Source organism: Ahaetulla prasina, chromosome 7 (genome assembly GCF_028640845.1).
Source record: "Ahaetulla prasina isolate Xishuangbanna chromosome 7, ASM2864084v1, whole genome shotgun sequence".
NCBI lineage: Eukaryota > Metazoa > Chordata > Lepidosauria > Squamata > Colubridae > Ahaetulla > Ahaetulla prasina.
In genome coordinates this window covers 10,779,597-10,801,017 of record NC_080545.1, presented here as the reverse complement: position 1 = coordinate 10,801,017, position 21,421 = coordinate 10,779,597, and the positions used below count along the sequence as shown (strand labels likewise).

Here is a 21,421-nt window from a genome sequence, read left to right as displayed (position 1 = left end):
GCTGAGCCACATGATCATCAGAGGTTTTTTGTTTGTTTTTTTACTTTTAAAAGAATTTTTTCTTCACCCGAAAAAATGATTTTAAAAGTTTTAAAAAAGGCCTCTGATGATTGCAGGGCTCAGCTAGGATCATCAGAGCCTTTTAAAAGCATTTTTTCTACAACCTCTTCGGCCAAAGAGGTTGTAGAAAAAATGCTTTTGAAAGGCTCCTCTGACGATCCCAGCTGAGTTGCCTGATCAGCAGAGGCTTTTTTTTTTCTTTTAAGGGGAAAAAAACTGCTTTTAAAAGAAAAGAAAAGCCTCTGACGATCAGGCAACTCAGCTGGGATTGCCACAGCCTTTTAAAAGCATTTTTTTGCAACCTCTTCGGCCAAAGTGGTTGTAGAAAAAAATGCTTCTAAAAGTAAAAAAAAAAAAGTTGGCCACCCCCACCCAGTCACATTACCCCACCCCCTACCAAGCCACGCCCACAGTACCAGTAGTAACAAATTTTACAATTCACCACTGATCAGGACCCTATGTTAAGTCACAATTCAGAAAGGATTTATGGCTCAGGCTATACACAAGAATCTAGCCAACCAAAGCTTACTACTAAATTGGCTCCAGAATTCCGGTCAACAGAATTCAAGAGGGTTTGCATTCAGATCATTTGTGGCAACGTCCTGACTCTAAGCTTATGACTCACTTCACTCCATCACCACCACCCCCAGCTCTGCCTGCTCTTCTGCTACAGGACGCATGCAATGCACGTTCTCTATTATCTTAACTCAATGCATTCAATCGTCAATTGTCTACTGCATATAACAGCTGACTGCCCCAGTGCAGTTATAGCCACACAACTCAAATCCACAAGGCTCCATTGCAAGAAGAGGACTAATCAAATCCATTTCCCACAGCTACTTTCCATCTTTTCTTCCAAGAGCCCATCCTATCCTTACCAAGGTTTTTTTTTGTTGTTGTTCTTTTTTTTAAAGGCCTAACGGTCCAAAATTAATCCGGTTATTTCATCCCTCTTTCTTGAAAGCCATCAACTCCCAGATCTTCTCATTTGGACACGTTGGAAAAGAGAGGAGAAAAATCAAACTCCACGCAATAAACAAACCACAACTTTCCTGAGTGTAAGAATAAGCTTAAAAATTATCTTTAATCGATGCCGAGTATGAACAGATGGTAAAAGTAACAGAAGCAGATAAGCCAGCACAGTTGAAAACTATGCTTTATGTATATAGGTTTTCGCGGGTGTTTTTATGTAGGTCTTTGGTTATTTGAGTTTTCTCCCACGTAAAATTGGAAGTGTCTTGGCGACGTTTCGACGAAGTCTCATTCGTCATCTTCAGGCTTCAGCTTCGTGCTTCTGGGAGCATGAAGCTGAAGCCTGAAGATGACGAATGAGACTTCATCGAAACGTCGCCAAGACACTTCCAATTTTACGTGGGAGAAAACCCGAATAACCAAAGACCTACATATATATATTCGTTGCCCCTCCCTCCCCAAATTGACAAACCAAACCGGTTCAGCCATGGTTAAATCAAATCAACAATAATGTGATCATGAGGTACATTCTTGACCCAATGTAGAAACAATTTGCATATCATGGAAATCAAAAACGCCCATGTGCTTTGTGGTCCTGATGGTACATTTGTCAGATAATCGCTGTTTCAAGAAACCTTTCAAATTAATATGGATTCATTAAACTGAGAATTCTGAGAAGTAACCACATACATTCCTACACACAGCCGTTGTGTACATCATTTCTGAGCTAACATACTGGGGGGTGGGGGGAAACTGTGATCGTAACCTAAAAAGGAAAAACAAATTCCAATATTTTTTCTTTTTGGGGGGTGTCTGAAATCAGTCATAAAAATATCTTCCTGCTAACTTTGGTATCAAAGCAAAATATACTTTTGATATTATAAGAAATGTAATGGAGACAGTTAACCCAAGTGAAATATCTCCCCCTCAAAAAAATAATAGCAGGAAAAGCTCAAACGTAACTGAAGAAATCAAGAAAGCTACAGTAATTCGACAGGCATCAACAAATCATTTTCCCCCTCATAATTTAGAATAAAAATCCCAAATTGATTACGTACTCTTTTCTGATCATACATGTTTTGGATGTATTAATATACCATATTGGTGATGATTAATTCTGATTAATGCCTTTACTCCTCCAGACATCAATCATCCACTCTGAAAATGGAAATAATAATAATAATAATAATAATAATAATAATAATAATAATAATAATAATAATAATAATAATAATAATAATAATAATAATAATATTCAAATAACAACAACATCGCTGTCCATTTCAATGGACCACAAAACTAAAACTCAAGGAATCATTTCATTTCAAACAAGCTTCTGATTTGTATGAAGGAGTTTTATTTAAAAAAAAAAATACTGTGGAAAATGCAGAATCAAAGTTACATTTCCTAAAAGTGAGTTTGTGCCATTTCAAAAAAATTTTTTTTAAAAAAAACTTTCTTGAAAGTATGTCTGAATATAGAAACAACTGACTTAAATAGAATATGATTTTGGGGAAGGCGAGGTCCCAGTTTGGTATCTCAAATAATACGGTTCAGCAAAAAAGTACACCAGCTTTCTTGATTTTTGTTGTGATCTTATGTTATGTTTAAATGCATTAATGAGGGAATGTGAGAAGGAGAAGAGGAAGTGGAAGGGGAAGGAGAGGAGGAGGAGGAGGAGGAGGAGGAGGAGGAGGAGGAGGAGGAGGAGGAGGAGGAGGAGGAGGAGGAGGAGGAGGAGGAGGAAGAAGAAGAAGAAGAAGAAGAAGGTGCCGTCCGCCAAGCAATGTCGGCTGGTGGCCCCCAGGGGAAGGTCCTTCTCTGTGGGGGCTCCCACACTCTGGAACGAACTTCCCCCGGCTTTACGCCAAATACCTGACCTTCGGACCTTTCGCCGCGAACTGAAGACACATCTTTTTATTTGCGCGGGGCTGGCTTAAATTTTATGGATTTTATAGTTTTTATTATTAATTTAAACGGGGTTTTAGTCTCTATATTTTTAAATTTTTAGGCAAATTATAATAAGTTTTTTAATTTTACATTTTATATATAGTGTCTTGTTTGTTTTTATTTGCCTGTACACCGCCCTGAGTCCTTCGGGAGAAGGGCGGTATAAAAATCAAATAAATGAATGAATGAATGAAAAGGTGGTCTCCTGAATTTCTCATTTCCAACATCCATGCTGGTCTTCCCGCCTCCAAATATGGCCCAGGTAGACTGAAAAGTTAGCCACGAGGTCAACTGACCAGATGGGCCCCCAAGAACTACCAAAGAACTTTCTTACAAGCTAACATGATTCTAATTTGGCAGAACCAATTCTTTGGAGCCCAACGTGTCCTACCAAACACCTTCAACAACTACCGAAGCCAGATATTGGTCTACCCCTGATAAACAAAAGCTCGGATGCCCCCCTAGAGGAGGAGATAAAGTAATTATATGACCAAATGCTCCTTTCTCGTTGTAAATCCTCCCTCTGTAGTAACAGGTCTAGGCAAACCCGCAACCCTTCCGTTTGCTCCATTGAGAGAAAAACCTTCTCCCCAATATAGTAGTTTTCCAGGTGGAGGGAAGTTGGGGATCCCTCATTCAGTTACACCCTCACTCCCAATCTGGTTGTCTCTAACCTTAGGTCTCTCTCTCTCTCTCTCTCCTCAGTAAGAAACTAAACCTAGCTCTTCAAGACAAGAATGATTGTCTCACATTCTCTCAGGTACGTGCAGTGGAGATAGGAGACCTACTGCCAAACATCTGCCTCCAGCCTGAAATAACGAAGCTCAGAAGCAACTTCAGAACTTCACCTTCTCTCGACTTTCTCTTCCAGGACTTCCATTCTCTGGCTTCAACTAATCACCTTCTATCTACAGAAGCTTCTGAAAGTGTCTGACTATCTTGTTGACCATCAACCTCAAGGAAGGATCATTTTTCTCTCTCAAACCAATGCTTGGAGGAACTTAGTTTCCCGTTTTCAATTTATTTTTGAAAATGTAGGAAAAGGTCCAGGATGAGAAGGGCCTTCCGCTTCCTCTCCTTTATACTGAAATGTAACGAATATGAAACGGCTTTAAGATTGTCCTGTCCGATATTTATCTTTTTTTTTCTTTTATCGTATTGAAAGAAATTACTGTGTTTGCCCGAAAATAAGACATCCCCTGATAATAAGCCCAATCGGGCTTTTGAGCGCATGGGCTCGAATATGCCCACCCCTGAAAGTAAGCCCTCCCCGAAAATATTTAAACGCATACACAGCAGGTCCCCGCCATTTCCTCTGGTTAGGGTTAGGGAGACAGAGCCGGAAATCAGGTAAGACAACAAGAGGAGCCCCATCTTGCTCCACACGCCCCAAAATAATAAGACCTTTCCGAAAATAAGGCCAAGCGCTTATTTCAGGGTTTAAAAAAAATATAAGACAGGGTCTTATTTTCAGGGAAACACGGTAATTCGGCAACATACTTCTGAGGCCTGCGAGGGCCAGTCTAAAGGTGCTTAGAATGTGAACATACATGATCTTGAATGTTTTGCTTGCTTAATTTCTAAACCATCCGGTGAATCATAGCCTCCGTGTTTCACATTTTTGCACTATGGGAAATTTTAGATCCGCCTATGGGTCCTACCACCCTTGAATCTCATCGGGACGTGAGTTCTAGCTCTACTTTGACTGGTCCTTCCCATCTGGAACCCAACCTCACGCCTATTCTTTTTTTACAGACCACCGGTTCCTTAAGAGATGGCAAGGGGGAGGGGAAATAATGAAGACCCTGAAAAGGATATTAGGAAGACTCTGTAAACAGTCCAATGTACGTTCAGGTCTTGCAAAGACATTTCAGTACGTGTAGTGCAAAGCCAAGAGTTTTAAGAGAAAGGAAGAACCTTGCTAGATGTCACACGTGCCAAATGCCGATGCGATATGAGGTTATGGCCTTATTCCATATTTACCTAATTCCTTTGCTGTGAATTATACATGAGGAAGCAATGCTTGTATTTCCAAGCTACAGCAAGCCTTATAGATTGTCTCATCCTTGCCGAAAGCGAACAAGGGAAGCCACAACCCAAAAACCACTGCATGCAGTACTCTCGCGTCAACATGCAGAGTAAGGGCTGAGAATGGTAGTAGATTAGTGCAAGGTGTAGACAACCAAACCAAGGAGCAAAGGAGTTAACTAAGCTGACCGAGGGTCCCAACTCCCTGAGCAAATGGCGTTCTATGGCTCTAAGCTGTTTATTGCAGAGATAACACAACTGTCAGGTCAGTTTAATGCAAGGATACCTTTCCGGGAAGCTAGTTCAAGGCCACCAAAGTCCATCCTCTGGTTGTACAAAGGAAGAGGTCAACCAAAAAGGATTTCTGATACAAAACGCGGAGTTGGCCTTGCTCTTTAAATCCTTTTCATTGATCACCCGGAGGGAAATGTGCTTCCTCCGATGAATATTCCCCATTGATTTGAATCACAGTAGCCCACACTGGTGCAGCTTTCTACACCTGTATTCCTATTGCTGAGCAAAAGTGTGTTACATTATTTTGCCTTTCCCATCCACCCGCCCCTTTTAGTTTACACTCATCATATGTCTTTTGTAGTTTCTGGGGAAATGACATTGAGAAATGGAAGGAAGAGGGGGGGGGTCTAATGGCCCATGTCTGTATGACCCAGGTGTAAAAGAACCCCGCCCCCAACTCTGACTTTTTTTTTTTAAAAGGAGTCGTTAAAAAATGTTAACACCCCGCCTCGCTTAAAATGGTACATTATTTCCTTCTGTAGCCCTAGCGCTTCAAAAGGCCTTGCAATCTTTTCTTTCCAGAAACTTTCTCTTGAAAACGTTTCCTTCAAAAGCAAAAAAAAAACAACAACTGTAAAAATCAGAAAAAACGATCAGAATGGATTTTTTAAAAAAAGGAAAGCAGAGTTGTGTTAGGTTCATGAGATCAATTCCACGATTCCCGTCACCCGTTAATTCGGACCAAGCATGAGCTTTGGAGTTTGGGGGGGTGTATGTGTGTGTGTGTTTTTTTTCCAAAGCCCTGGAATTTTTACATTTTAAAATCCCAAGGAATTTGGGGGAAGTTTGAAACAGGGCGGAAATAACGGGGCAGTTCGGCTGGGAGGTTTGTAGACCAGTTTTGGAAGGGAGGGGGGTCAACTCCTGTTGGCTTCCCGCGGAGATGCTAGGAAGGTTTCGTCCTTCATGTGGTGACAGGATTTCCAAGGAGAGTTCCTGCCAAGGAAGGATGACAACTCTCGAGAGCAGGCGCGCAAATGCACACCCCACAAAATCAGAAAGAAAGGAAGGAAGGCAAGATTGCAGGCAAACTCTCCAGAAGCAGCCTGGAGGAAAGCTGACTTGCGTAGAAAGGGAAAAAAAAAACTGATTACGACTTACTTGGCAAAGGCAAAACCGAATTGCAAAGTCATCCAGCCTCTGAAGGAAGAACCCAGAAGGGCGGTGAAGGTGCCTGACAGTTGGTAGTCCTGCTCTACCACTTTCTCTCTGCTCCCCCTAAACTCTCTCTCACTCTCTCTGAGGTGGCTTCGAGATGGCCCAGCCTCACCTCCTGAGGTCAGAGTTCATCCGCGAGGTACCTTCCAGAAGTTCAGTGGGCGTGAGGATAAAAGGCACTAAGCAACAATCTCCAATCAATTGGTTGCATCCTCCCGAGGGAGCCCCGAAATCTCTTCACCACCCCCACCCCCACCGAAACCTGTCCAACAACAGCTGTAGAAAGAACTGGGCTGCAAAGTTGAATGCATATAATAAATACGTTTTTATTTTACATTCTAAGAATGCACCAAAAGGCATGCTTCTGCACCTTTTTTTGTTGTTGTTGTTTTGTTTTGTGTTTCCTGATTTACAGACTCTTTTAGGCATTGCTATATATAAACTGACCTTTAAAATTTCCATCAAGAGGTTGTCCCTTTAAGGGCTGAAGTCAGTTTCTTCTTCAAGGCAGAAGCCCACTAATTTCCCTGAGTAAACACAGGAAAATAATTGAAACTATGTAATGAGTGCTTCCTGGCCCTTCGGTCCCAATAAGCGATTAAACAAACAAAACAGAAAGAATTATTATTATCATCATTGTCGTCGTCATTTTTGTGTTGGTTTTTTTTTTTTTTTGCTTTTTTTTTTTAACCAAACTCATGCATTAATTAATCGGAGCTACGCCTTTTTGTCAAATAGGCCATAATGCTGAATATTGGAACATGCTTTGATCTCCAAAAGTTGTTGTAGCCATTTGACTAACATATGCACTTTTAAATACAGTACTGGTTTTTTTTCTGTTTTTTCCCGGTTACTAATTAGATACTTCGTCAAATCAAAAGGAGTGCACTTTTGGTGAATGCAAATTGAAACCCCCCAAAAATAAAATCAATAAATCAATAAATCAATAAACAAACCAGGCCTATTTTTAAAGGAGGTGTGTGTGGGGGAGGGGGTTTGAAACAAAAGCTTATTTCCCTATTTTCTGAGGTAATGGGCCAGGCATGCAGTTATAAAACAGAGAAGTATCAAAGTCCACATGCTTCTATTAAACTCTATTGTGCTATCTTGCAAGTGAGAGCTAGAAATATTTGCATCCAGTTCTGGAGGGATCTCAGGACTTTCTGCCCCTTAAAGACCCTCCTTAGCAGCACGGCAGACATTTGGTCTCCCCATCCCACCCCACCCCACCCCTGGGATAAGAATGCCTCAGAAGAGTGTACCGCAAACCCAGAATGACCTGGCATATTTTCGTAAAGTGCCGTGGGTAGGATCGGTAGACCAGACCCTGCCAAAACCCCTTTTGCCCAGGGACTCCTTTCAATCGGTCCTCTTAAGCAGTGGGGAAATATCTACTGCACTTTTATTACTGCTGAATATAGTTTGGATGCATATTGTCGGATGCATTGTGCAGGTTTTGGTTGTTGTTGGGGTTGTTGGTTGTTGTTTTTTGTTTGTTTTAAATAGAAACTTTTCCTGTATTCCATGCATATTTGTAAAAGTTCTCTCAAGTTATTGTTTAAAAAGTAAGTGAACGGACCCAATAAATAAATAAATAAATAAATAAATAAATAAATAAATAAATAAATAAATAAATAAATAAATAAATAAATAAATAAATAAATAAATAAATAAATAAATAAATAAATGGAAAGCAAAGAATTCTAGGGCTAGAAGCATATGATACTTATTTATAACTAGGCTAGTCCCATGAATGATCATTAAGTATTCATACCCACCGGAAAATAACTTTTGGAAATGAAATTCCTCTCCCCCACCCCATCCCACCCCACCAAAAATAATAATAATAATAATACCCCCCCAAAATTGTGAATCTTGTTCATGGATCCTGAAAGCTTCTTGAGGCGCTGAGCAAAATTTGCAATGCAACCACATTATTTCGAGGTAAAGCATTCAAACGACATATTCGTCAAGCATCTACAAAGAGGGGGGCCGCTCATCCCCCTGAACTTCTCCAAAGCTACCAATGTGGTTTTGTTTTTTCGTTGTTGTTTTTTTGTTTGTTTCTCTTTCCCCCCCCCCCCACCCTTCCCTACATGGCCTAAACATCTGTCAGCAGCTTGGTTTTGTTGACACAGTTTTGGTTGGCTAAGGTGTAGTTGCCAGTTCTGAGGGTGGCCTCCCTGAAATTGTCTATGCTATTATTCACATCCTCTTCAATTTCCATATACTCAGATTTGCTGATGGTGGAGGAGCTACGGCGACTCAGGTCAGAGTCAGAGGCTAAGTTAGGAGAGCTAACTTTAAGTAACTGAGCCTGTTCCTCCCCTTCTGTTTCTCGGTGGTAGAAGTAGTTGAAGTTGGACACAATGACAGGTACAGGCAGGGCAATTGTCAGCACACCAGCAATGGCACACAAGGAGCCCACGATTTTGCCTCCAATTGTCACAGGGTACATGTCACCATATCCTACAGTGGTCATGGATACCACTGCCCACCAGAAAGCATCGGGGATGCTGTCGAAAAACGTCCCAGATTCCTCAGCTTCAGCAAAATACACTGCGCTGGAGAACAAGATCACCCCAATGAAAAGGAAAAATATAAGCAAACCTAACTCCCTCATGCTGGCTTTGAGCGTCTGTCCCAGAATCTGGAGTCCCTTAGAGTGCCTGGAGAGTTTGAAGATGCGAAAGACTCTTACCAGTCGGATGACCCTCAGGATGGCCAGAGAGGTAGCCTGTTCTCCTTTGGGAGGCCCCTCCTGCTCAGCCATCTCTGTGCCCAGAGTGATGAAGTAAGGGATAATGGCCACTATGTCTATGAAATTCATGATGTTCTTGAAGAACTCGGCCTTGCTCGGGCAGGCGATGAAGCGCACCACCAGCTCGAACGAAAACCAGATGATGCATAGAGTTTCCACCACAAAGAAGGGGTCGGTGAAGATGTTGGGTTTGCGGTAGACGGTGGAGTTGTCCGTGCGGTTGTGGAATCCATAGTCCCTCTCCTGATCCTTTAAGGCTGGCAAGGTTTCCAGGCAAAAGATTACGATGGAGATTAAGATCACCATGACGGAGACGATGGCAATCACCCGAGCTGGCCCAGAGCTCTCCGGGTATTCAAAGAGCAGCCAAACCTGTCTTTGATATTCCTTCTCAGGTAAGGGCCTCTCTTCCTCCTTAATAAAGCCTTCATCCTCTCGAAATTTCTCCATGGCCTCCTCCCCCAGTTCATAGAACTTGATCTCCTCGGAGAACATGTCCAAAGGAACATTTACTGGCCGGCGGAGCCGTCCCCCGGACTGGTAGTAATAGAGGATGGCATCGAAGCTGGGGCGATTCCGGTCAAAGAAATACTCGTTCCTCAGTGGGTCAAAGTACCGCATGCGTTTCTTGGGGTTCCCCAGCAAAGTGTTGGGGAACTGAGCGAGGGTTTTCAGCTGCGTCTCGAACCTCAGGCCAGCAATGTTAATCACCACCCGCTCACAGCACTCGTGGTCCTCGTGAGACCCTGGCCGGTAGCTGTCCTGAGGGTGGCCTGGCAAAGCCAAAGTTTCGTCCAGGTTGTCCCCAGCCATGACAGTCATGGTGGGAGACGGGGAGTTGGGGCCCAAGGCAGGAGGAGTCCCCTCCCAGAGCCGGCCAGCGAGCGATGGAGGGAGGAGGACTTCGGAGATAACAAAGAGATCCGGGGCAGAGTTAGCGCATCGGTGCGGTTGGTGCTGAACTGGACAGCTCCTAGGATGGAGTTAGCGCATCGGTGCGGACGGTGCTGAAGTGGACAGCTCCCGGGCCAGGAGAAGGCGAGGATGAAGCAGGGGAAATCAAGAAGAGAAAACGGGGAAGGGGCTGGGCCGGAGGGAGTCCTGGCTGGAGAAAGGAAAGGAAATGGGGAAGGGGGTCATTGGGCGGGGGTGGGGACGGGGGGGGTGGGGGTGGGAAACCAGACAGAGGAGTAAGTCGGACTGGCTGCACGAAGGCAGGAGGAGAGTCCGGGCCTCCTCGCACGTGTGGATGGGAGAGTAGGGGGGGGGGAGGGACAGGCTACGAGATGGGGCTCCGCCAGTCTTTGGCTACTTGGACTTTTCTTGCAGGACGGGCCACGCGGCGGCGGCGGCGGCGGCCGCTTCTGCGGCGGCGGCTGCTGTTGCACTGCGGCTCCTGCCACACTTTGCCTCCTCGCACCGACAAATAAATAAATAAACAAACAAACAGCCGCTGCTGCTGCTGCTTCTGCGGCGGCGGCTGAGGTGAGGTAGCCCAGCTGCCGACTCAGCAAGATCCGGCGACTTCCCCCTGGCTCTGGGCTGGCCCTTGCTTACCAATGAGGGCTCCCCTGAGGTAAGGTGGGGACGGCTTACGGGCATAGACTGCAAAGGATAAGAAGGTATTCATTTTTTTAAAAAAAAAAGAAAAAACGTTTCCCCCCTCCCTCCCTCTTTCCCCAGCCCAGCACACCAAGTCACCAAAAAAAAGGGGGGGAGGGGCAAAGCAGAAGCGCCGCATGCTTCCAGGAACACCGGAGGCTTTCAGACTTGCCCACCTGAGCGGCGGCTCCCGCCTCCGAGCTCCACGCCCGCTAAGTTCACGGATCTCCCCCCCACACTCCACCCCAGTTAGAACGCGCCCCGGACAGCCTCCGGTCGGGTCATGCACTGCAGCGGAGAGGCGGGTCACCCGAGTGGGAAGCGAGGAAGCAAAAATAAATAAATAAATACAAAAAATCCGTGGAGGCAGGAAGATCTTTTAAAAGTTTGCGGGGTTGTCATTCTTCCGCAGCTCCAGATTCCGGGAGGGGGGGGCACTTAAGACAGAGGTGCAAAGGGGGCGAGGAGGGAAAAAAATTCCACCCCATCCTCCTTGCCTCCCCTCCCCACGCGCGGCATCCCAGCTTTCCCGCAAAGCAGCGCAAAGTTGCTTTTGCTCTCCTTACCTTTCTGCGGGAGGTGGGGGTGGGGGGTGGGGAGAGAGCGGTCCTGCTGCAGCGCCCGCGCTCCGAGCCCGCTCAGGATGCGTCAAGGCGCGTTCGCCCGCAGCACTCTCAGACCCCCCGCAACACCGCCGCCGGTCGGACTGCGCCGCGGCCACCCCCGCGGGGCCCTCCCCACAGCAAGCGCCGAGCTACGGGGAAGCTGGTCAGGAGCGGGGAAGTTGTTGAGGCTGGGGGACCCCTGGGCGTCCCCCGCCGCCCAGCTCCGGCAAGGCGAGGCGGGCAAGCGGGCTGCGGGTCTGCTTTAAGGATGGGTGGAACGGCGCGGTCCTCCTCCTCCTCCTCCTCCTCTTCCTCTTTGCGTGGCCGCGGCCGGGGCTGCCTCGGCTTGGGGGGGCGCCGAAGAGCGGGAGCCGGCGGGCGCTTGCGGCAGAAGCGGAGCTCAGCCGAGCCGGGCCGGCCATCCCCGACCGCGCTGCAGCCTCAGCAGAAATTGCCAGCGCCTCGGCGCAGCTGCAGCTCAGCCGTTGCGCGGGGAGGGGAGGGGGAGAAGGAGAGGAGAGGAAAGGAGAGGAGGGCGGGGGCACAGGGAAAGGAGGAGAAAAGGAGAGGAGGAGAGGAGGGGGGGCGCCCGTCCTGCGCTTCCTCTGCTGCGCTGCGCTGCGTTTCCACTACCCGGCCGTTGGCGCGCGCCCTGCCACAACGGCCGGGAAAGCGCCCCGCGGGTCCTCCTCCTGCCCGCCCGCGCCCTTCCCGAGAAAAAAAGACAAGAGGTCACGGCGTTGCGCACACCGGTCGGAGTCGGACCCGGCGCAATGCAGCCATTGCCTGCGGCTGGCGAGGTGGGTGGTGGCGGGCCGGCCCGGCGGGTCTTTCTGCGCTCTCTGCGGCGGATGGAGGCCGCCTCCATTGGGTACCTCTGCCTTCCCCGGGGGTCCCTTCCCCTTCCTTCCCCTGGCAGACACAGGGATCGGTTCCCCCTCCCCTCCTCTCCCCGGGCCGAGGTTTTCCTGGCCACCCACCCACCCCCGGTGGCGTGGATCCTAGGCCAAGCCAAGTGCTTAAAGAACCGCGGGCCCGTGCGCTCCTCGGTCTCCGCCGCGCAAGAGGGCCGAAGCCGCCTCCGCCGCAGAGCGGGGTTGCAGCAAAAATCTTGGCAGCCTGGTTCTGGCAAGCGCGGCCCGTCCCTGCAGAGCAGCTGCACCGGCGGGGCAGCCCTGGTTCTTTTGCCCGCAGCGGGAGAGATTCCCCCCACACGCACACACGCACACACGCACTCTCCATCCCCAACCGAGCCTGTCCCCTCCCGCCCCTGAATTCGGCCACACTCTGGACGTTTGCAACGGGAATGGTCCAGACTGGAAGGCATTAGGACGAAAGAGGAAGGCTGAGACTTAAAGCTCCGCAGGGTTGTGGGGCGGGGGGGGGACGTGGTGTGTGTGTGTGTGTGTGTGTGTGAATTCAGCAACCGAGGCTACCTACCCAGCCACCCACACGCAATGGGAAGGGAAGAAGAAACCCGGGACAAACCGCACCTGAGAATGCCCAGAGTTTTAGGTAGGAGGACCGGACCCGAGCTGGGTTCCAGAGAAGGCAAGGCTGGTTAAACGCAGGCCCTCCTCGACTTACGACCACAACGGAGCCCAACGTTGATGCTGCTAAGTTCAAGACGGTGATGGAGAGAGCTTTGGCCCCCCTCGCCATTTTTACAACCTTTCCTGCCACGGTTGTTGAAGCAAAGCACTGCGGGTCGTTAAAGTTACCCACACGGTTGGGAAGTCAATCCGGCTTCCCCATGGACTTTTTTTTTTTTTTTTGCTTGTCAGGAGGTCACCCCGCCCCCCCCAAAAAAAACCTCTCAGGGATCACGTGACTCCAGGACACTGCGACTGTCATAAATAGGAGTCGGTGGCCAAGCGATCATTTTGACCGGGCGATCTTGGGGATGCTGCAACGGTCGTAAGTGTGGAAAATGTTCAAACGTCACTTTTTTTTTTTTTAGTGCCGTGGTTGCTTTGACCGGTCACTAAATGAATTGTTGTAAGTCGAGGACTATCTCCCCTCCCCCAAGACACGTATCTTTGTGGGTGATGGAAAGCTGGTCTCCCTGAGGTTAGATGAGCTTAGTCAAAGTTGGACAGGAGTGGGAAATGGGTCTTCCCCACTGTAGCAGATCAGAAACCCGGACATTGGTTAACAGCTAACAGTAACAGAGTTGGAAGGGACCTTGGAGGTCATCTAGTCCAACCCGCTGTTCATGCAAGAGACCTGTACTGGGGATTCGAACCATCAAACTGCCAACTTTTCTGATCGACAAGCTCAGTCAATGGCAGGTACTTTGAATTCCTAGTTCAATTTATAGTGGTTTCAATTAGCAGCATAGGTAGTCCTCGACTTACAACCACAACTGAGCCCAAACGTTCCGCTGATAAGCAAGACAGTGGTTGAGTGAGTTTTGCCCCGGTTTACGACCCTTCTGGACACCGTTCTTAAGTGAATCTTGCTTCCCCCCCCCTTTGCTCTTCACAAAGTCACAAAAGGGAATCGCATGACCGACCCACCACTGTAAATATGAGTCAGTTGCCAATTGTCCAAATTTGGATTGCCCGACCGTCGTAAGTGTGAAACAAGTTCCCTTTTTTTTCAGTGCTGTTGTAACATTGAATGACTCGTAAACAAATGGTTGTAACTCGAGGACTACCAATAGTTATCTGGGACTTTTTTTTAGGGAGTTTTTACCCATCCTGGAAGGAAAATGCAGAAACGTCAGGCGGATGGCTGAATCGTGGTTTATCCCTTAGCTCTTGGTTTATGGGTCTTCTTGAAGGCCCTTCCATGCTTAAACATTCTGCCACGATTTAAACTTGACTACGGCTGCTTCTTCCGATGTCCTGCTCTCTTTAACGGTCTCCAAAAAGGACATCAAAACCCAACCTGGGATCTGAGATCAATGATGGCTTCGTGGGGTTGAACAGACATTCGTGGAAGGATGCTGAGATGCCTCGTGTGAACGAGCCAATTCTTATTGGAGAGACAACAAGGTCTCGAAAACAGTCTAGGGATGCAGCAAGGGTAGAGATAAAGAAATATTCTGCGACGCTTGCTACCACGGCATCAAGTCAAACACGTCCCATCTCAGTTAGTTCGAGTTTTCCTCCATCCGGTTCGCCAGTTGTGTCTTGTACTGCTTCTCCCTGGCCTCCTTGGGAAGCCAAGGAAAACCGTGGGATGGATATGCAGAATTAGGGTCCCCGGGAGTGATCTTCTTGAGTTAGATTCTTGTTCAAGCCGTTGCACCACTTACCAGATTCCTGGCAATCTCTAGGTACCCTGTGGAGATCCTTGGCAGTCGTGAGTTTCATCCTGAACTGCATGCAATGTGACCATGGCAAAGGAGGCACTCTGATGTCTTCTAATTTCAGATTGCACATCAACTTCCTCTTTCTCTTTCTTCTCCTCCTCCTCCTCCACCACCACCACCTTCTCCTTCTCCTCCACCTTCTCCTTCTCCTTCTCCTTATTCTTATTCTGTGGAACAACTTGCATCCAGAAGTTGTGAATGCTCCAACACTGGAAGTTTTTAAGAAGATGTTGAATAACCATTTGTCTGAAGTGGTTCAGGGTTTCCTGCCTAAGCAGGGGGTTGAACTAGAAGACCTCCAAGGTCCCTTCCAACTCTGTTATTCTATTCTATTCTATTCTATTCTATTCTATTCTATTCTATTCTATTCTATTCTTATTCTTATTCTTATTCTTATTCTTCCTCCTCCTCCTCCCCCTCCTTCTCCTCTTCCTCCTCCTCCTCCTCTTCTTCTTCTCCTCCTCCTCCTCCTTCTTCTCCTTCTTCTTCTGTGTCCAGATCAAATTTTAGACTGCCGAAATGAAGCTACTTTCTTGACTTTGTCATTGACCAAAAATAATTGTCAGCACGTGGTTCTGGTAGTAGCTGACATACCAGCAGATGGACCAGGATCTGAGTCTCTCCACATTCACAAAGCATGCTATCTGCTAAAAGCTTCCAGTTGAGCATATTGGTCTTACACCTAGGCACTCCAACTTTCAATCCATTCAGGGTCCTACGTGTAGTATAAGGGAGGCTGATCCTTCAGCCATATCTTCCTTTAAGGTTATTCCTTGCTCAATGGTCTCTTTCCTCCATCTCCATCTTTGTTCTTGTGTACCCTCAAGAATGCCATAAAGGTTTTCCTAGATCTTAGTTGGTGGACTTGGGGCATATGTCCAATGTCAAGGATCATTCTCTTGCTTAGTTCTCTCGGCATCTGCTGCTACCTCTACACAGTACTAATCTTAGGTGGAGCATATTAACTGCTCAAAGAAGAACACCAGATTTCCTGTATGGCTTCCTATTGTCTACCAAGACCAGGTTACTTGGGACAAGCCATGGTTGCCATGAACTCTTGCACTCTCTGCGAAATTCCCCTTAGGAATGGGGTTGAGGTCCACCAGGATCAACAGTTAAGGTCCTTCAGCTCCATTCCTGAGACCAGGTTGAAAAGATAAGGGAGTGTGTCCTAGCGTGCCCTGAATTCTGAATGTCACAGTCATTCACAATGTATCAAATCTGTAGTAGGACCTCTGGTCACTCTTAGCTTGACCCAGACAATAATTTTCATTTCTCCAGTCCTGAGATCATGGCTGATGCAGAACTTGAAGACCAGCAAGGCAGATATTCAAGAGGGCTGCGTTACTATTTACTATCAACTAGATCTTGCTAACATATGCCATGGATGTTGCTCCATGACTTGATTACAATCAATTAGGGCGCACAGCCCTGGTGTTCACCAATAGCAATTCAATGTCAAGGCTACTGTATAGGTATTTATTTATTTATTTATTTATTTATTTTGTCACAACATCATACAAAAAGATTATATAGTATATACACATATAAACATATATAGGAAGAAGAAAAGAAAAACAATAGGACAGGAACGGTAGGCACGTTTGTGCGCTTATGCACGCCCCTTATGGTCCTCTTAGGAATGGGGTGAGGTCAATAGTAGAAAGTTTTTGGTTAAAGCTTTTAGGATTATGGGAAGAGACCACAGAGCCAGGTAAAGTATTCCAAGCACTGATGATTCTGTTACAGAAGTCATATTTTCTGCAATCTAGATTAAAGCGGTTGACATTAAGTTTAAATCTATTGGTTGCTCTTGTATTATTGCAATTAAAGCTGAAGTAGTCTTTGACAGGAAGGACATTACAATAGATGATTCTGTGAGTTAAACTTAGGTCTTGTCGAAGGCGACGGAGTTCCAAGTTTTCTAAGCCGAGGATTTCAAGTCTGGTGGGATAAGATATTTTGTTGTTTTCAGAGGAATGGAGAACTCTTCTTGTAAAATATTTCTGTAGTCCTTGAACTTACAACAGCTTGTTTAGGGACCGTTCAAAGTTACAACTGCACTGGGGAAAAAGTGACTTATGACCCTTACTGAACTACGATCTGGATATCCATGTGGTCAGTCACAATATTTTTGACAACATACTTCAGTGAACTAAATGACGTGTAAACATTATAGGTAGACCTTGATGAGTTCATTTAATGACCGTTTGAAGTGACAACGGCACTGAAAAAAAGTGACTTACGACTGTTTTTCACACATATGGCTGAGGCAGCATCCCCATGGTGATGTGATCAAAATTCAGACGCATGGCAACTGACTCATATTTGAGTCACGTGATCCCGTTTTGCGACCTTCTGTCAAACGAAGCTGACGGAAAATCCAGATTCACTTAACGACCACGTTGCTAATTTAATAACAGCAGTGGTTCGGTTAACAGGGGTGGTGCGGTGGCTTAAAGGTGGAGCTCTCGCCTCACGATCAGGAGGCTGTGAGTTCGATCCTAGGTAGAGGCAGATATTTCTCTCTCTGGGCACACTGAGAATATATCTGCCGAACAAAACTCCGCATTGGCAACAGGAAAGGCATCCGGCCAGTAAAAACCCTGCTAGCTCTATTCAGTTGCCCTGACTCCACCCTACAAGGGATTATGGGATTGTTAAACGATGATGATGAGTGGTTCACTTAACAACAGTAGGAAGAAAGGTCGCAAAATGGGACAAAACTCAATAAATGTCTCACTTAACAACATAAATTTTGGCCTCAATTGTTTGTCGTAATTCGAGGGCTACCTGTACAGTATGTTGCCTTTGAACCGCAATTCCACGCAGGTACAAATGATATTCAAATGATATGCAAGGATTCGTCCGTCAAATAGAACAATTGTGTTCTAATAAATTCTCTCTTTGGAGGGAAGGATTAGCATATTTGTCGAACTTAAAAGTGAGTGAGTTTCATATCCCGCGGTGTGGCTCAGGCTGTAAGAAGCCTGTTATTAAAACACAGCTGCCTGCAATTACTGCAGGTTCTAGTCCCACCAGGCCCAAGGTTGACTCAGCCTTCCATCCTTTATAAGGTAGGTAAAATGAGGACCCAGATTGTTGGGGGGGCAATAAGTTGACTTTGTAAAAATATACAAATAGAATGAGACTATTGCCTTACACACTGTAAGCCGCCCTGAGTCTTCGGAGAAGGGCGGGATATAAATGTAAATAAATAAAATAAATAAAAAAATAAAAATAATATCTCCTTTTTCTTTAGCAGAGTCATGCATACATTACTGGACACTTCGAGTTTTTTTTTTTGTTTTGTTTTTTTGAAGGAGCCGGATATATTTAGAAATGATTTTGCATGCAAATAGCTTGGTATTATTAAAATGCTAATTGATGATATACATCCATAAATGAATTCCTTCAGTATTGATCCCAAAATGGCAAGGATCGATGGAAACATTTGCATGCTATCTTCCGACTGAATAAAGAAATCGACAGGGTGAGAGGAAATAATTGAAACTTCAAAGATGAAGATGGTTTTTTTGAGCGGCCCGCGATTATTTTAAAAAACAGTAAAGAGAGGTTTTTATTGAGGAGGAAAAAAAAAACACCCTTCACTCTCAGTACCACAAAAAGGAAAATATCTAAAGGATAATCTAATAAATTCAGAATTCTTCACAGAATCTAGCGCAGGTAATCCTCGACCTACGACCCAAAATTTCTGCTGCTAAGCAAGACGTTAAGTGGATTTTGAGCCCATTTTACCACGCTTCCTACCAGTTGTTAAGTGAATCACCGTTCTTGTTAAGGGAGTGACACGGTTGTTAAGCGAATCAGGCTTTCCCGTTGACTTGGCTCGTCGGAAGGTTTGCACCAAGGGATTGCGGGACGCGGGGACACGGCGACCGTCATAAATGTGAGTCAGTTGGCAAGCATGTGAATTTCGATGGCATGTTCACAGGGATGCTGCACCGATCATCAGTGTGGGGGGGAAAAAACGGTCCTGAGTCACCTTTTTTCAGTGCGGTTGGAACTTTGAACGGTCACTAAATGAACCGTTGTAAGTCGAGGACTACCTGTACTTGTTGACTTCGCAAAGAAGAACATTGTTCTTCCGAGCTCGGTGAAATGAGGACCCAGATTTTTGGAGGGCAGGATGCTGACTCTGTAAACCGCTTAGAGAGGGCTGTAAAGCACTGTGAAGCGGTATATAAGTCTAAGCACTATTGCTATTCCTTCCTCCCTCCCTCCCTCCTGCCTCCCCCCTCACTTCCTTCCTTCCTCCCTTTCTTATTCTCTTTCCTGGTGGCCTAGTGGTTAGAATGCAGTAAGATTTTACAAGGCACAGAGCATAAATTGATTTTAAAAATGTAAAATTATTTACTGAGATACAAAATGGAGGAGGATATATACTGTATAAGAAGTGATAACTAATGTGAAAATGTTTTAAAGAAGAAAATTGCAAAAAACCATCTATCTATCTATCTATCGATTTATCTATCTATCTATATATATATATACATATCAGGGATGAAATCTAAAAATTTTCCCTATTGGTTCTATGGGCGTGGCTTAATTGGTGGGCATGGCTTGGTGGTCAGGTGACTGAATGGGCATGGCCAATAATAATAAATAATAAAAAGTATAAAGTATACAAAACTTGGAAGCGCACCGGTCTACCTTCTTTAAAAATAGAGGCACCGGTCTACTAATTGCCTTTTTTTGGGAGGCACCGGTCTACCTTCTTTAAAAATAGAGGCACCGGTTTACTAATTGCCTTTTTTTGGGAGGCACCGGTCTACCTTCTTTAAAAATAGAGGCACCGGTTTACTAATTGCCTTTTTTTGGGAGGCACCGGTCTACCTTCTTTAAAAATAGAGGCACCGGTTTACTAATTGCCTTTTTTTGGGAGGCACCGGTCTACCTTCTTTAAAAATAGAGGCACCAGTCTACTAGCCGCCTACAGCACTGATCAGCTGTAGTGCGGCCCTTTGAAGCGCCGTGGCAGTCATTTAAGGCCGTTTGCAGCTATATCACCACCCAGAGCTTCAGGGACAGAGAAAAGGAACAGCGCGGCGTGGGTGGAGGGGGGCAGGGATTTTTGCTACTGGTTCTCCGAACTACCTGCCTCCATTACTACCAGATCGTGCGATCCGGTCCGAACCGGGAGCATTTCACCCCTGATATATATATATATAAAGAATGCAGTATTGCCAGCTGACTCTGCCCACTGCCTGGAGTTCAGTCCTGACCGGCTCAAGGTTGACTCAGCCTTCCATTCTTCTGAAGTGGGTAAAATGAGGACCCAGATTGTTGGGGGCAAGAGGCTGACTCTGTAAACCGCTTAGAGGGGGCTGTAAAGCACTGTGAAGCAGTATATAAGTCTAAGTGCTCTTGCTATTGAATCTAAAACACCCTTTGTCTATAGTTCCACTTTTGATTGCCTTTTTAACTGCTTGTCCAGCACTATCAGTTACATTTTGGGCAGGGAACATCTGCTCACCTTTACGCATATAAAACAAAGCTTTGTTTGGTCTCTGCTTGTTTCCCAGCTAAAGATTTTAGATATAGAATAGAATAGATTTTTTTATTGGCCAAGTGTGATTGGACACACAAGGAATTTGTCTTGATGCATATGCTCTCAGTGTACATAAAAGAAAAGATATCTTCATCAAGAATCATAAGGTACAACACTTAATGATAGTCATAGGGGACAAATAAGCAATCAGGAAACAATATCAATATAAATTATAAGGCTACAAGCAACAAAGTTACAGTCATACAGCCATAAGTGGAAGGAGATGGGTGATGGGAACAATGAGAAGATTAATAGTAGTGCAGATTTAGTAAATAGTTTAACCATGTTGAGGGAATTATTTGTTGAGCAGAGTGATGGCATTCGGGAAGAAAATGTTCTTGTGTCTAGTTGTTCTGGTGTGCAGCGCTCTATAGCATCGTTTTGAGGGTAGGAGTTGAAACAGTTTATGTCCTGGATGTGAGGGATCTGTAAATATTTTCACGGCCCTCTTCTTGATTCGTGCAGTATACAGGTCCTCAATGGAAGGCAGGTTGGTAGCAATTGTTTTTTCTGCAGTTCTAACGATCCTCTGAAGTCTGTGTCTTTCTTGTTGGGTTGCAGAACCGAACCAGACAGTTATGGAGGTGCAGATGACAGACTCAGTAATTCCTCTGTAGAAGTGGATCAGCAGCTCCTTGGGCAGTTTGAGCTTTCTGAGTTGGCGCAGATAGAACATTCTTTGTTGTGCTTTTTCGATGACGTTTTTGAAGTTAGGTGCCCATTTTAGATCTTGCGATATGGTAGAACCTAGAAATTTGAAGATGCACACATATTTGTCATTTGTCCACTCAAGGGTTGGGGGAAAAAGGCATCTTTGTTGTTATCAGCATCTACTATGAGCAGCCAAACAATTTTGTTCCTTCTAAAAAAAAAAACCAAAATTGCCTCTCAGGCTATTTATCCTTGTTCTCTTTACTCCTAAGCGAGTAAATGACTAATCATGAGAAAATATTCCAGGATAATAAATCATTCTTTCAGGTTCAGTTCGCCCCCTGAGAATTCTTACTACATAAGCTTTTTAAGGGAAGACTCTTGTGACGGATGGTCTCTTCCAGTAGAAGTGAGACTTCAGTGGCCCTGGCTTTTCACTTGGCGGTCAG

At 45.6% G+C, this 21,421-nt stretch overlaps 1 protein-coding gene across 1 annotated transcript; it reads right to left on the bottom strand.

Annotated features, from left to right (window-relative positions):
• Positions 1 to 8,563: 8,563 nt before the first annotated feature.
• Positions 8,564 to 10,045, bottom strand: LOC131202106 (potassium voltage-gated channel subfamily A member 1). Its single transcript, XM_058190690.1, has one exon. It carries the CDS (start codon positions 10,043 to 10,045, stop codon positions 8,564 to 8,566), a length of 1,482 nt encoding a protein of 493 aa, XP_058046673.1.
• Positions 10,046 to 21,421: the final 11,376 nt, after the last annotated feature.

Bases quoted from the DNA above. Each gene is read 5' to 3' on its own strand.
- LOC131202106 (XM_058190690.1), bottom strand. From the start codon at position 10,045: ATGACTGTCATGGCTGGGGACAACCTGGACGAAACTTTGGCTTTGCCA.